This window comes from Ambystoma mexicanum, chromosome 2q, assembly GCF_040938575.1.
Source record: "Ambystoma mexicanum isolate Mex_15411 chromosome 2q, UKY_AmexF1_1, whole genome shotgun sequence".
Taxonomy (NCBI): Eukaryota; Metazoa; Chordata; class Amphibia; order Caudata; family Ambystomatidae; genus Ambystoma; species Ambystoma mexicanum.
Window position 1 is genome coordinate 430720065 of NC_090924.1, and position 16046 is coordinate 430736110.

At 49.5% G+C, this 16046-nt stretch overlaps 1 protein-coding gene across 1 annotated transcript in view; it reads right to left on the reverse strand.

Annotated features, from left to right (window-relative positions):
• Positions 1–16046, reverse strand: part of LOC138569472 (LHFPL tetraspan subfamily member 3 protein-like) — a 111448-nt gene that overhangs the window by 82985 nt on the left and 12417 nt on the right. The window contains exon 2 of the mRNA XM_069647470.1: positions 6843–7079. Coding sequence (XP_069503571.1) covers positions 6843–7079 — 237 coding nt within the window. The remainder of the gene's footprint in view (positions 1–6842; positions 7080–16046) is intronic.

The window sequence follows — 16046 nt, forward strand, 5'->3', positions numbered from 1 at the left end:
CATAGTTTAAATCGATTTATTTTGCTTGTCCACTCAGTTTTAAGCCACTTAGTGCTCGTGAGCGGTCCCGTGACAGCACACCATTGGGATTTCTACACCAGTATGTAACCACGGATTCCCTTGGATAAAAGCTGTTACTGAATGAATTGAACACACTTTCACTAATCCTGCACATATTTTTCCGATCCTGGGCACTACATGTTCTTTAGCCATCTCGTTCCTGCCAATGCATTAGTTTAGTAACTAGCACATTAGTTTTGCTGCAACCCCCCCCATTTCATCCTCCTGATTCAGGGAATGGGGTAGGCCGTAGTATCCACTCCCCACTGCCCGTTTATAGTCACGGCTTATTTATCTACATGAACCCCTGGGAGGGAACCACGTGCAGTACACTAATGACTGCCTTGTTCCACCAACAGCAACGACCTTCTTGAGACGTTGCGCCTACCCACGTTGGAGTATATCCACATGCAAATGCTAATACCATCGGACGCATCCAGTCCACAGGCATCCAGCGGGTAAGTGCTCTTATATGTGAATAGCACTACCCGCCGCTAGTTCACGTCAAGCCCCTTTTTCATGTATTCTCTGGTCATTATTTGCAGATTTGACCCATGCCGGATTATCGAATCCCTTGTCTGACCACTTGGACGTCCAGACTGTTGCACTTCTGCAACCCAATACGGTAAGGTCCGTTTTAATTTGATCAACAATAGCATTTATTGCAGTCTTGAATATAGCAATTCTCCTCGAACCCTACACACTCCTGACCCTCCTCTCTGGCTATTGTTCGACAGAGTCCACAGGATACTCCCCATTTATAGTTATCCCGTCCTGATGAATGTCGATCGAACAGCAGCTACAACAGCTTAGGTCTATTAGCCGGAAACACAGTTGTGTTGATGATATGACTTTTGTTCCAGTGTCTCACTTATGCACTGTCCAGATTAGTGACACTTTGTATTACGAATGCACATTTGTTTATCATGCCATTCCTGATGAAAGGACCATAGAGAATGTATTTGTTGTGAATCATTATCCCAATAGTAGCTTTTGGATGAACACTAATTGTACCATGCTGTGTATGTTTTATGTAACTTGTTGAGTGTCCTATGATCATCGATGAACTGGAGATATATGCTTTTTATGTATTAAATTTTGCGAAAACAGCAGTCATTGTCAACATTTGATATTTGACAGTTAGGAGTAAGTGTTGGTTTGGGTTCCATAACCTTGCTCATTTTTGTATTATGAATGGCATGTGCATGGTCTGTACTGTGCGAGAGTTGGTCATGTGCGTATTTCGTATTTCGCTTGTCATGCCACCCTTTGTGTGGTCATTCGCATGTGTGCTGGCTTTTCTACTCACCCACTATCCAGGTCTGTTGTCCTCTTTCCCTCTCCATGTATCCTGGCAGTTTGCTGTTCCATAGATCCTTGGCATCGTGGGTTGGACCAGGGTAGCAGGCACAGCAGTGGGTGATGTTGAGGTTGGGGTCACAAGTCACTTGCACATTCAGGGGTGGTAGTGCTTGCTGTTTCGGTACACTGCTTCGTGGGCCTGGGGGGCCACCAGCGCAACATGGGTACAGTCCAGGGCAGCAATTACATTTGGTATTTGGGCAATGGCATAAGACTGGGCCTTCATGGCATTTACCTGGGCTGGGGTGATAGGCAATGAGTTGTGGTGCTGCCTTGCCGCAGGAGGCTGTCAAGCACCTGGGCCAGCACTGCACATAATGGCGGCTGTGCCATGCCATGCATCATGGCCACAGGTTGCTGGAAGGTGCCAGTTCCAGGGAATTGTAGGACGGACACTAGTTTCAGCAGTGGGGGCACAGATGTCTGGATGTTGATCCTGCTACCTATGTCGTCCTGTACTGTGGTAAGCAGCTCTGTTATGGTCTCCCTGTTGGGGTGGTACAGGGTGACCAATTGGCTGTCAGTGAGGGTCGAAGGTGAGGGACTGACCCTGGGGATTGGGGCACACCTTGCTTGGGCCCTCCTCATCCTCCACCTCTTCCTCCGCCTCCTCCTGCCAACCCCCCACCTGTACACCCTGTGCCCTGGCTTGGTTGTCCTGCTTCTCTGCTTCCAGGAACAGCATGAGCAGCTGCATCTCCCGGCTCACAGTGGCTAGTGGCAGAATGGTGTTGGAAAGAGTGCTCAGGATATGGGGTGTGCCTTATGTAGCCCTCTGGGATGGATTGGGTTCGCCTGTGGCTTCATTTCAGGCACCTGTGTTCATTTACCTCCAGCCGGATGCTGGAGGTAACTGTGGCGTGTTTTCAGCAGTATTTGCACCGTTTTTTTGCGCTAAATAACATGTACTTGTGATGCGGCTGTGTTTGTGCCGCGTGTGGACGGCTGTAATAGCGCTGGCTGTATTTACAGTCGGTAGTATTTGCGCCGGCTCATAATCCGGGGGAACAGTATTGGCTGTGCCAATTCTGTTACTGCCACTTTTAAGGGTTCCCGCCAGACTTGTGATGCTGGCCAAAGTAACTAATACCATAACAGAGACGACGATAACTAATTATATAATCTCTGACTTCCCTATAATGTGCTGCATGAGACAGTCCCCTCGAACGAACCACACAACTAATGAGCCTCCATCGGTGTATTCATCAATCCAGCTGCAAGTACCACTAAGGAAGTTAACGCTACCTCCACTGTCGTGATAACCGGAAAAATGTATGTATATTTAAGCAATGCAGATATGATATAAGTCATTTATAACGCGCATGTACACAAGAATTTCTAGGTGCGACAAGACAAGAGAAGACAAAGGGAGGACAAAATAGACGATCTTACTAGGCCTTGTGTCATTATGATTGTGCAAGTGCGAGGTGGGGTGGGGGGGAAGTGCCAAGTGGATGAGAGTGGAGGGGAGTGGATGGGAGGGAGAGTGCAGTGGCAAAAATGCAGTAAATGCTGCCAGGGTGGTGGCTCAAGTAAGTGCAGGGAGACAGGAGACTGTAGGGTTGCAAATACAGCCCTTAAGTGGGTGGGAGGCCCGTAGGTAGTGCAAGGGGCTACTGGTCGTGCAGGAGCCTGGTGCTTGTGAGGTTCAGTGGATGGCCAGGTAACCAGTTTGCGCAGCAAACAGGAGTATCAGAAGGGGAGAGAGAGAGAGAAAGCGGAAGCAAATAGGAAGGTCTTTAGTTGCTTCCGGAACCTTAGGTGGTCCTGCTCAAGTTTGTGAGAGGCAGGGAGGCTGCTCAGGGGGAAGCCCCAGCCGAGGACAGAGATCTACCCCGCCACTCTCTGCCTGGAGAAGCGTCTGACCCTCAGAGAGTTGGAAGTGGATGAGCGTAGGGCTCAAGAAGGAAGATGCTTAGGAAGAGAGTTGGATCTAGTGTGGTCCCCAGCCTCAGAAAGCCTTGTGGACGATGCAGAGGGTCTTGAACTTGATCTTTGCAGCCAGCGGGAGCCAGTGGAGAGATTTCAGTGCTGAAGAGATACGATCCCTGGGCTTGAGGCCAAGGACAAGTCTTGCCGTACTGGGCGAAGAGTAGAGGCAGGCAGATTTAGAAAGAGGCTGTTGCAGTAGTCCAGCCTAGAGAGAACAAGAGCTCTGGAGACAGTGAACTTCTGGGGGAAAGTGAGAAAAGGAAGAATACCTCAGAGAAGGTGCAGCTGGTAGTGTGACTTCTTAGAGATGTCAGAGATGTGAGGAGAGAAGGAGAGGGTGGAGTCTAAGATGACACCAAGGTTCTTCGCCTCACAGGAAGGTGAGGGCAGAGGGCCCAGGGTGGATGGCCAGAGTGAAAAAGGGAAAGCGGAAGCAGGGGTCCCAATGAGAAGGATCTCAGTCTTACAGGCATTAAGCAGAAATCGTTGGAGGCCGGCCATTCCTGAATCACAGATAGACAATCAGGTATGAGCGAGAGAGCAGAGGAGGCTGAGGGGAGCCTGAATAAGAGCCGAGTGGCATCCGCACTACACAAAGTTATAACAGAAGGTAGAGATGAGGTGGGCCAAAGGTGCCAAGTAATGGTTGGAGAACCAGGGCGAGAGGTTAGAGCCCTGGGGAAGACAACATGTAGAGATAGAGGTGTAAGAGAGAAAGGACCTCAGTTGGGCCAGGGAGGGTCGATCGGAAAGAAAGGAAATCGACCAGACAACGGCCGGACCTGTGATGCCCAGCTTGTCCCAGAGACGATTGAGCAGGATGGCGTGGTTGACAGTACCGAAAGAAGAGGATAGATCAAGGAGAATGAGGACAGAAGGAAGGTTAACGTCAAGATTAGAGAGCAGTTTCCGTGCTTCTGGCTGCTCTAAAGCCAGACTTGTGCTCATGGAGACAACTAACAGATTCAATATGGAGAGTAAGCTGGGAGATGGCCAGCTTTTCCAGGCGTTTGCCCAGGAAAGGAGTGATAGATATCAGGCAGTAATTTGCCGGAGAGATGCATTCGGTAAGAGCTTGATTTGCTCTCCAAAGATTCCACTTATGAACTACACTATATTAGAAGGCTCTTCAAATGAATCACTGATTGATAATCTCAACAGTTATTTACCTTCCCAGACCTCTTTTGCGAAAGCCAATTTGGATGGCAAATCACATACTAAACCTATATCTGAACAAATTGAGATGTCTAACGATACTGTCATCAATGGCTCAGATACTTCCTCAATCTCGTTAACCACATTACAAGCCCTAGATTTTCTCTTGATGTCACTGGTAAAATTGTGTAAAGGCATTCATAAAACAACAACGGCTCACACTTTGAAATTAAAATTCATTAAACTGCAAAACGCATCCTTAGATCTAAGAACTGGTCACGCCCTGAGAACGCTCTTAGAGCTGTGTGGCTAGCGGGTGCTCTGAGCCTCTTTTTATGAGCATTTCTTTGGATCCATGAACTGAGATATTGCAAAATTACTGCAAAGTACTGTGAAAAGATCCTGACACTGCGAGGGAGGAAGGAGGTGGGGTGAACACCTGGTTTTTCCTTTGCAGGTCACTTTGTAGACCTGAGCTGTGCAACCTTTGTCTCTGTGAATGTTGTGGACTATAACTACCATCAGCCGCAGACAGCATAGTCAGTGGTGAGGGGTCATGGTAGTCATAGTCCAAAGCTTCTCGAGAGCTGCAGGTTGCAGAGCCTTGGTGTAGACCAGTGATGGAAATTGACAAATTGTACTCTGGAAACACCCTCACCCTTCGTGTGAGGGGGGTGAGCCAAAGTGACGTGGGCAGAGCCCCAACCCAGTGGGGCAACGCCCATCTTCTCACATGACCCAATTTGGTGATTTGCATAAAAGCAAAGACCATTTTGTGAACATAAGAATGACCACGCAATTTTATTTTCGAAATAGGTCTGTTATAGTAATTCAAGCATGAATCCCTTCAGAGCAAGTAATGCAAGCTAGGATCTCTGCTCATATATTTTATCACAGTACTCCCCAACCCCTAAATTAAAAAATGACTGTAAAGCACAAGACATATATACTTCTTTGGACAGTGTCTGCTCGTGGATGTGAGGCATTGGCTGTTTCGCACAGGGCACCTACGTTCACCTCTCAGCTGTAGCACTTGCACAAGCCTCCTGTACTGCTGCTCACGGTTGACAGGGGGAGCCCCAGGAGCAGATCATAGAGACTGTTGCAAACCCAGGGGGCGGCGGGGGGGGGGGGGAGTTAGTCCTCTGTACCACATGCAACAGTGCTCCGACTCCGGCAAGACACATTTTGTTGTAGCGCAGAACCATCTTGTTCCTCCCCAATTCCATGGCTGGTATAGACCCTTAGCCTTTGGACTAAAGAACTGGTGAAGGCACCCTCATGATGTTACAGAACCAAGGCAGCTAGCGCCCTGTGGCAGGGTATTGGCATAATTCACCTAAAAACATTTGAACACATTTTATTGCCCTTTTTTCAGTCAAACTGAATTAAATATATATACAGAGCGAGTAAGGGTATAGACTAGGTTGAGGGAAAGTGTGGAGGGTTGTGGGGGGTCGCCCCCCGCATCCTAGACTGAAAAAAGTCAAATTTTATCAAATGTGATTAGGTCAAATGTTTTAGGTCAAATAGACCCAAACCTGTGGCAGTACTCTCCACTGTACTGCCATAAGAATTGTTAGTCTACAGCGCCTCCGCTGGAGACTAGAGACTTGGCATTCCTAAAATTGTATAGGAGATTACATTTTAGATGGTAGCAGAAGGCAAAGGTGAGATATTCCTGTATTTTGCGTTCTACACCTGTTTTTGCTATTGTTTTATTAACGGTTGTGAGATTTTCTTTTTCGATGCCTTATTAGCCTTACTATTGTTAAAGCATAATTACATGTTCCCTTCTGTGAAAAAGCGTTATACTTCCATAGTAGCCTGCTGCGGCCACATTTGTTGAGATTGGGCCTATGTGCTGCACTGTAGTTTATTGTAATGTGAGTTAGATACTTCTAAATTCTACAGCCTGATGGTTCAGCCTTGCTACCAAATGAAAAGCCAGGAGCTTAAGGAAGACCATCTGTGGATCTCCATTAATCACTTTCAGTTTGCAGACCAACTTCCAGACTCACGTCCTCAGCCAGTGATGCGAGTGGATAAACCCCAATACACTGATAGAGGCTGGAAGCTCCATAACGTAGAGCTTGAGGGTGGCAGTGGGCACGTCCTTAAAAACACACAGTGATGGCTAGAGTGAGGAAGACACTGGGCCCTCACACCGTGAGGACTAGTGCTGGAGAGTGGATGCATCCTGACTGTCTTGATAGGAACTGGACAGGGAGGCCATGTGTCTAAGACAAACTTACTTCCTTTTCTTCATCATTCTTTAGCTAGAGACTCTCGTCATCCCATGTCCCCCTCTGTCCTGAGGACCTTCCCCTTACCTTTCTTTTCCGGGCGATAGTCGTCTGGCAGCAGGGCGTCCTGCCTGTTCCCCAGCACAAAGGCCAGCACGGAGAGCACCAGGGCATCCACCATGCCCAGGATGGCCAGAGTAAAGCCCCAATGGACTGTGCAGTCCCCCAGCTGGTAGCTGTCTGCTCTCCGGCCGCACAAGGGCCTCACCTCTGGCGCCCCCCAGCCATCGGGGAAGATCAAGCAGCCCAGGGCTTGGCAGGTGGCTGCAAGGAAGCAGAATACGGAGAGAGAAAGAAGGAGAAAGAAAGTGAGAAAGAGAATAAAATAGGAAAAGGGAAAGACAGAGAGAGATTGAGTCACTACAGCAGCGAGAATTCATTTAAAGTATACTGCAGTGGGTTTAAGCGAAATAGAGATGAAAAGCTATCAGGGTGCATTGTATTGTATAAAACTTTAACAAAGTTAACATCAATTCATCTAAGTATAAGAACAGATTAAAATCATACATTCTGCTAAATAAAAAACAAATAAATCCCCAGGTAAAGCAACGACAAAAATCATATCCAAGGCTTCAACAGTGTCGGAGTACTTTCCTTAAATAATTACTCCCAATATTACTCCCAATATGGGGGGTTACAACAAAACCCCCTCACAGACAAATGCATAACCTAGGGCAAGAATACAGGGATAAAAGGAGCCACAGGGGGAAAGAGAAATCAGTTCCACAGGTACTCCGGACAGAGCACCACAAGTATTCTGCGCACGTAGAAAACCTTCTTTTCCCAAAACCCACTCACCCAAGAAAAGAAGAAAGAAGAAGAAGGGCAAAACAGGGCAACGAACGTGGCCCACGTCAGCGTGGGAAAAAGGCGGCGGCACGGGCCAGGGGCAAAACCCTGGACCCCGTGCCCAAGAGTGTACATTGTGTGTTATGTGTAATTATGTATTTACTATTACGTAGGTGCAATAAAAACCACAGCCTTTTATTGCCAAACACTTACACAATGTGTCAGTCATCATTGGGTAACTATAACATTGAGAACAGTCACTGCCTCTTGGCTCCACTGGTAATGGTTTTCTACGGAATTCTGTCACCTTGCCCCGTAGTATAAATAACTCCCCTTTTGAATTTATTTTTCAAAGTACAGCTAAGCACCACTAACTTGGCTGCATTTACTTTTAAATCGAGAGAGGCTTTGAAGTCCGCATATCTATTAGTCAGGGTTTGAAGAAAAAGAACGTGGGGGTTCTAAAGGTCAGGGTAAGCAGATCCAATAGGTGAGCTAGGAGCCTATCACCCTCCTCCGCACAGTGCCATGTTGCACTAACAAAGAGCACGCACCATCGAGGCTCCCTGGGAGCTCCTGTGCTAGTGCTACATACTAGTGTGCAATGGACCGGGTCGACTAAAAATGCCCCTTGCCTACCACTGGGAAAACAACAAAAGGGCATGGATCTTGTGTAGTTGAAGGTTTTCAAATGTTAAAAAAAAGGCAGTGTGAAATGGTAAATAAGTTTTTGAAGCACAAGCAAGTTATCAAGGGTAAAGTTTGTTGGTGTGACAAATCAAATTCTGGGGCAGCAGTGGTCCAGGGATGAATATCTGTTTCTAAACCATCAATCAACCCCACACCTCTAGTACACCAGAAGGGATCTGAACAGATTGGAATACAAGTGAATTATAAGACCTCCTTGTCCAAATTTGATAACGTGGACGGAACGGCAGGCTTATCTCTGCAAGGTCGCGGATCATTGGTTAGTTGCAACACAGTGAAAATAAAAATGTTACCCAATGATAAAAGGGGCTGTCCAGTCAAGGTTGTATAACTCTAATTTATTATTACTACAACAGACAGTTCTAGCACACTACAAATACAACCACCCTGTAAAAGAACAAAGAGGACAGACAGTTTCACGAAGGAAAGGGATGCACTCTCGATACTGACAGGAGGATTAGTTGGTAAAGTAATCAGTCTTACTGTTCAAGGTTATTCGGTTCCAGCACCAAGGGGGCAACGGGTTGTAACTGTCTCTAGGGGCCTTCAGAGAAGGATCAGCGGGGCAGAAACACAATGTACCAGGTGCTGAAAAAGTTCTTGGTGCTTGACAGCCTCAAGGCGGTTCCAGGGCGCATCGCAGCCTTTGAGACAGACAGGAGACAGCTGCGGGTACCATGCGGCAGGCAGTTCGGCAAGTGAGGCTGGACGGACATCTGCAGGCTGTCCGGCGTGGTGGCTCGGGGCCAAGAATCGTTGTCTCTGTGCTGGTTGGCGGATCTGGAATGCTGGTCGGGGCGGCTCGGATGGCTCTTACGACTGCGGTGTGACAGCTGGAGCAGTGCTTTCGGATGCCGTTCGAGGACTCGAAAATGTCCTTAAAAGATGGATGCTGGATGATAATTGAGTGGCACTCCTCTGAGCTTCTTCGTAGGGCTTGTGTCCTTTCAAGGTGGATGGCCCAAAGCTCAGGAGAGTGATTGCAGGCTACAACCTTGTCCTTCGTCCAGAAACTCTCCGGCACTTCCAACCTAGGAAGCTTGCTGGCAGAACCTAGCAGGGCACGCTGTGTGCTGGCTGGTAACTCGTTCTGGAGCTGCTGGAGGGGTCCTCTGAGTGCTTTGATGTACCCAGGGCTGTCACATTCCAGCTGAATATGACAGGGGAAGACGGCGCTTGTAGGCTGTGTCTTCCCGGAGTACAAGTGACTATGGGCCTCATTACACGTTGTGTGCTAAAAATCGTAAATTACCGGCATGGCGCTATTAACGTGTCCACCTTGGCAAGAGGCCGCTAATAGCGTACCATTACAAGTATGCGGACACGAGCATAGCGCCATGCCGGTAATGACCCTACCACCATGCCGCTAAAGACCCCAAAAAGACCCTTAGCGGCACCGATGAAAGCGCTGATAGCACTTCCGACCTCCCGCAATTAGCGGTCACCGTTAAATAGCGGAACCGGAAATAGCGTCATCGCACAGGAACGGGAAGGAGCACGGCAGGCATCTTTAAAAACCCAATCCATTGCCATCCTCTGCCCCCTGGACCTGTTTTGAGAACTTTTTGCTATTCGAAAGCCACAAGGATACCCTCGCCATGCCTAAGGCTATTAGAAAAACAACCGACCGCCAGCACAAGGAGAAGTTCACCAACGAGGAGCTAACAATGCTCACTGAGACCTTTGCAGCGAATGCCGACGTGGTATTTGCGAATGACATACGGCGGGAGATCCTGATCCGCAAGAAGGCAATCTGGGCAGAGGTTGCCCTGAAAGTGAGTGCAGTGGGCACCACCACCCGCACTGTCCGGGAGTTCAGAAAGCGGTGGGATGATCTCCGCCTCCGGGTCTGAAGCATCCTGTCTGCGAACCACAACATGGCCACAGGAGGTGGAGCCGATTCGCCGATAAAATTAAAGGAGTGGGAGGAGACCTGTGCCAACACGATTGGTGTTGAATCGATTGAGGGAGTCGGGAGCATGGTGTGGCAACTACATCAGATGGAGGTGAGTGTACACATGAAAGTATGCACTGTGAATGTTGAGGTCCCCCCCAAATGTGAGCCCAGATTCACCTCATGGATGCACAAACATCCATACATGCATACAACCCTGGCCATGTCAGTGTCAAACCCAAACACACACACATGCACGCATCACCAGAGACAAGTGCCACACACAACCATGCATGGATGACCCACTCAACAGACACATCACCTGCATCCCTACCAATGAAGTCCCAATGCTCACAACAGCATGATTAACGTATTCTGCATGAAGTACATTGAACCGTCACCAATGCCATCCCCCTCTTTGTCTCCCACAGGCTCACATACAGACAGTGAAGAACCTGGCACTGCAACTCAGGCACCCCCTGCCACGAAAAAACCAAGGCCACAGGACACAGGGGACACCCCCACTACATCAAGGGGCAAAGGGAGAAGAGTTCCCATGCAGAGTGACAAACATCGGCGGAGCGCCACTGCTACCATACCACTGTCCACACCAGCAACAACTGCCCCACCGTCAGACGTGAACCCCCACCACAGATTCCAGCCACAGAGGGCGCACCCTCTGCTGCCACACGTTCCACAGGTGAGGCGGCAGCCACAGCGCCGCTCTCAGATGTGGAGGACCCAATAGAGTTCCCCATGGAAATGCACACCCCAACCCCCCCAGGAACCCCAGAGGCAACTCCACAGCAAACACCTGGGTCCAGTGTCCATGGCCAGTCTGGCGAGGACAACATGGGAGGGCCCAGTAGCCCACCGGTGGCTTAACCAGATGTCCTGGTTGCAGAGGAAGGCGCAGCAGCCACACCACGAGAACGCCACAGTGCCCTTGACCTGGCCAGCATCAGGCAGCGTCAAGAGGACATAACTGTGCTGGTTGGGCAGCATGTTGAAGAGGCTGCCCGTCTCAGGGGGGAGATAACAGAGACTGCCAGGCACTCAAGGGAGGCGATTGAAGCCTGTACCAACAGGCTGTGTGGGGAGATTGGCCAACTCAGGCAGGTCCTCACGCGGATAGCGGACGCGATGGACCGCCAGTTCCCACCACCACCACCGGGACAGAAAGCCACATCATCATCCGCTAGTTCGAGGCAGACAGGCCCCCTCCACGCGCACCACCAGGCGCACGTCAACCCAGCCTCCTAATGCTGGTGGTGGCAATGGGGAATAGGGACTGCAGGGTCAACCTTCCACGTGTGCAGCTGGACAACAACATTGTGCCAGACACATAAGGGACTGTTGTGGGGTGAGGTGGCAAGGGTGTTTCGGGACTGTTGTGGGGGGAGGGGGGAAGGGTGTTTTGGGACTGTTGTGGGGGGAGAGGGGAAGGGTGTTTCGGGACTATTGTGGGGGGAGGGAAGGAGGGTGGTGGGATGGTTGGGGACATGCACTTATACATCTTAAAATTCCTTAATACACTGGTGATTAATCAAAACACAGGCTTGGACTTCTTCATTGTGTATGTGTACTTTATTGGTGACAGGGTCCATTGTGCGCTTCAACACAGACACCAGTGCATTACTACCCATATCCATCGTACAGAGTGAAACCATGTTACTCAGAAAATTTGGTTGATCAGATGCTGTCTCACATCACATCCCTCCTTGCCATCACCTCTTGCATGACCTGCATCCCCCTCACCTCCGTCCTCATCACCAACATCATCCTCATCAGGTGGTTGCATTTGAAAGTCAGGGGGCAGTGCCACATTCCGTCTGATACACATATTGTGCAGCATGACACATGCCATGGTGATCTTGGCCACCTTCTCATGGCCATACAGGAGAGCGCCACCCGACCTGCTTATGCACCTAAACCGTGTCTTGAAAAGGCCAAATGTCTGCTCAATCACGACATGGGTACGGGTATGTGCACGATTGTAGTCCTCTTCGTGCCGGTTCTGTGGGTTCCGTACAGGGGTAAGGAGCCACCTCTTCAGGGGATAGCCGCATCGCCTGTATGGGGGGAAGAATGGGGATCTGTTACTGTTCACCTCTGGAGCGGCATGTACATGTCACACAAATCAACTTTGCATTCTGATTGAGATCCACGACTACCAGCATGCCTGCAGACGATCTGTGTGACTGCAATGTGCAAAGGTGTGCTTGACCCTGCAAGTGGACATGCCCGATTCATGCCTCTGACAGCAATTGACATGTCCCGGGTGAGGCCAGGTCTTAGGTGTCCCTGAGCCCAGGCATATTTGGTACCACACTGCTAGTGTACTGCCATTCCGACATTGATGTTGCCATGCTGTGTAGCATCACTTCACTGGTGCTATAAGTGTGTGGTTCAATGCTATGGCTAGGGGTCATCAATTTGCATGCTTTCAAGGGCACATTTCTGTATTGATGTTGTGCTGCGCTAATACTGTATAACCATCTTCACGCCATGTTGCTGATTTGTGTATTATGTGGTGTGGCATGATGTGCAATGTGGATGTGGATGGATGTGTAATATTCATAGACCTGGATTGTTCTCTATGTTGTGTAGTTTATAATTGCATGCGGGTTCTTCTCAAGTACATTGCGGCCTTCCCTGATGGAAATTGGCGTACATCTGTATGTCCATTTGTCCTACGGAGGACAGGCTACACCCAGTTAGAGTATGTATCTCTCCCCCCCCCCAATCACACCCAGTTGGAGAATGCATCTCTCCCCCCCAATCACACCCAGTTGGAGTATGTATCTCCCCCCCAATCACACTGCCATGTGCTTGCCCTGCTACTCACCAAGTAGCCACGAACGTTGTCCGGCTTGTCGCTCCATGTAGCGTGGTATGGTGGAGTTCCTCAGGACCATGGAATCATGGGTTGATCCGGGAAATCGGGCACAACAATGTGTGATTATCTTGTTAGCGTCACATACCATTTGGACATTGATGGAGTGGAATTGCTTCCTGTTTCGGTAGACTACTTCATTGTGATGTGGGACCACCAATTCCACATGGGTACAGTCGATGGCCCCAATGCAACTTGGGATGCCTGCCAGTGAATAGAAGCCAACTTTGGTGTTTGCAATCTCCTGGCCAGTCCGTGGCATGAATATGTGTTCAGGTGCATGCTTCAGGAGGGCATTGAGTACCTGGTTCAGCGTGCGTGAGAATACTGGTTGTGAGATGCCATGCATCTGCCCCACTGTATGCTGGTAGGTGCCTGTGGCCAGGAAGTGGAGCACAGTCACCACCTTCAGTAGAGGGGGGATGGCAGTTCTGATGTCTATGAGGCTCACAATGTCGTCATGTATCATGTCCACGATGCTGGTGATGGTATCCCGGTCCAGACGGTACAGAGTGTGTATCTGCTCAGGGGTTAGGTTAAATGGACTGGCTCGGATCCTGGGGATTGGTGGCTGCCTCTGTGGTATGACTAGGTGCCCTGGTGGTGCTTGCTGCGCCTGTCTTGCCCTCCTCCTCCTCCTCCTGCGTCTCCTCTGTGCTGCCTGTTCTTGTTGCTGCTGCACTGCAATCATGTCCTCCAGCCCATGTAATGCTGCTAGTATTGGAACCATCTTGGTGTGGGAAGGGGTGTGTGAAGGGGTGTGGTGTGCTCCTTTTGTGCTGCCACAGTTTCCATTGCCTCCACCTGTGCTAATTGTGTCCACCTGTGGCAGGTGGGAACACTGCTCAGTTCTACTAACGGGTGGTTCGCGATGCCGGTATTAGCACCATGCCGGTAAGGGTTTTTTTAAGCTTTACCATGCCGCTATTTGCATGTCCGCATGGCTTGTGATGGTGTGCTATTAGCGGCATGGCGCTATTTACGGGATGAAGGGTCGCGCGCCCGCGAACTAGGCGCCATTAGTGGCACCGTACTTAGCGGTAATCCGGGTCGTAATTGGCATGGGGATTTAACGATACCTGTAACGTTAATCCCTTAACGCACAACGTGTAATGAGGCACTATGTGTTTTGTGCGGGAAGCAGATGAAATGTGTGCAGAACGGCCTCGCACATTTCTCGGAGGTTGGCCTCCCATCATTCATTTTCATTATTAAAAAAATCAAAAAAGCCCAGGTGAGCGCACTCTCCCTGTGCGGATGTTCGAATTCCTCACATGTCCCCCAGCCTCAACATGTGAACCACCACCCTACTGAGGGGTCTGGATCGTCATTGAGGCAAAAGTACCGGCTTAGGCCATCTGCATTTCTATGCTTGGAGCCTGGCTTGTGCTGGATGTCCATATCTAATCCCTGTAGGGATATGGGCCAAAGCAAAAGCTTAGGGTTCTCTTCTTGCATGGTCATTAATCATCACAGAGGCCCGTGGTCGTCTGGATCGTAACGTGAGACCCAACAATGTAGTGTTTCAGCTTCTTCGCAGCCCACATGACCGCATACACCTCTTTTTCTATGATAGCTCAGTTCCTTTCCCTTTTTGTCAACCCCCTGCTAATGTAGGCGACAGGTTGCTCTACCCCTTCAGGGTACAACTGCACTAACACTGCTCCAATCCCAAAATCACAAGCGACTGTCTGGATAATTAATTCCGGACCATAGTCTGGCACTTTTAGAACTGGGGCCCTGCACAATCCATCCTTTAAATCCCGGAAGGAGGTTTGACAGGCGGGGGTCCAAGTTACCTTCTTTGGCATCTTTTTGGATGTTACATCATTCAGGAGCATGGCAATGGTCCCATACACTCTGATGAACGACCAGTAGTACCCGGTGAGACCTAGAAAGGCTCTCAGCTGCGTATGTGGGGTGGGGATGTCCCAATCCTTCACAGCTTGTACCTTTGCTTCGAGAGGTTGTTTCTTACCTCCACCGACCAGGTGGCCTAGGTAAATCACAGTACCCCGCGCAATATGGCATTTCGTGGCCTTCATAGTCAGGCCTGCATTCTGCAGCGCCTGAAGCACTTGTTTCAGGTGGGGATAAATGATCCTCCCAGATGTGGCTGAACACAGCAATGTTGTTTATATAGGCGACACTGATGTTTTCCAGTCCAGACAAAACCTGATTAACCATTCTCTGAAACGTGGCAAGGGCATTCTTCAATCCGAAGGGCATTCACAGTGAATTGATAATGTCCTTCCGGGGTTGAGAATGCCAACCTCTCTCTCGCTCCATCTGTCACGCTGACCTGCCAATATCCCGCTGTGAGGTCAAAAGTACTCATGTACTTGGCAGCACTGAGCTCGTCAATGAGCTCATCTACCCAAGGAATGGGTTTAGCATCTGTCTTCATAATAGAATTGATCCCCCTGTAGTCCAAACAAAAGCGAACTTTGGTCTTCCCACTACTGGTCTTTTTAGGGACCAGTACCACTGGGCTAGACCAGGGGCTGTGGGGTGACTCTGTCACTCATAGGGACAACATCTGGGAAACTTCCTCCTTGATGGTGTTCCTGACCTTATCAGACATACAGTGAATCCTACTCTTCACCGGCTTATTTCTCCAGTGTCATGGATGCACCAATCTGTGTCAATGGGAGTCAGCGAAAACAGACTGGCAAACTGTCCCAATAAACGGCAACAGTCTGTCAGTTGCTGTTCTGACAGGTCTGTTGCAAGGTTGACACCTTCAAAGGACCCATCTGTGGCTTCAGTGTGCAGGAGGTCTGGGAGGGGATCGGTCTCCTACTCAGTCTCTCCATCAGTCACTAACGCCATGATCAAGTCATCCCGGCTATAATGGGGTTTTAGACAGTTGACGTGAAAAACCCTGCACATCTGTTTAGGTCCTTTCACATCATTACTGTTACGCTCACCTGATATCCCCAGG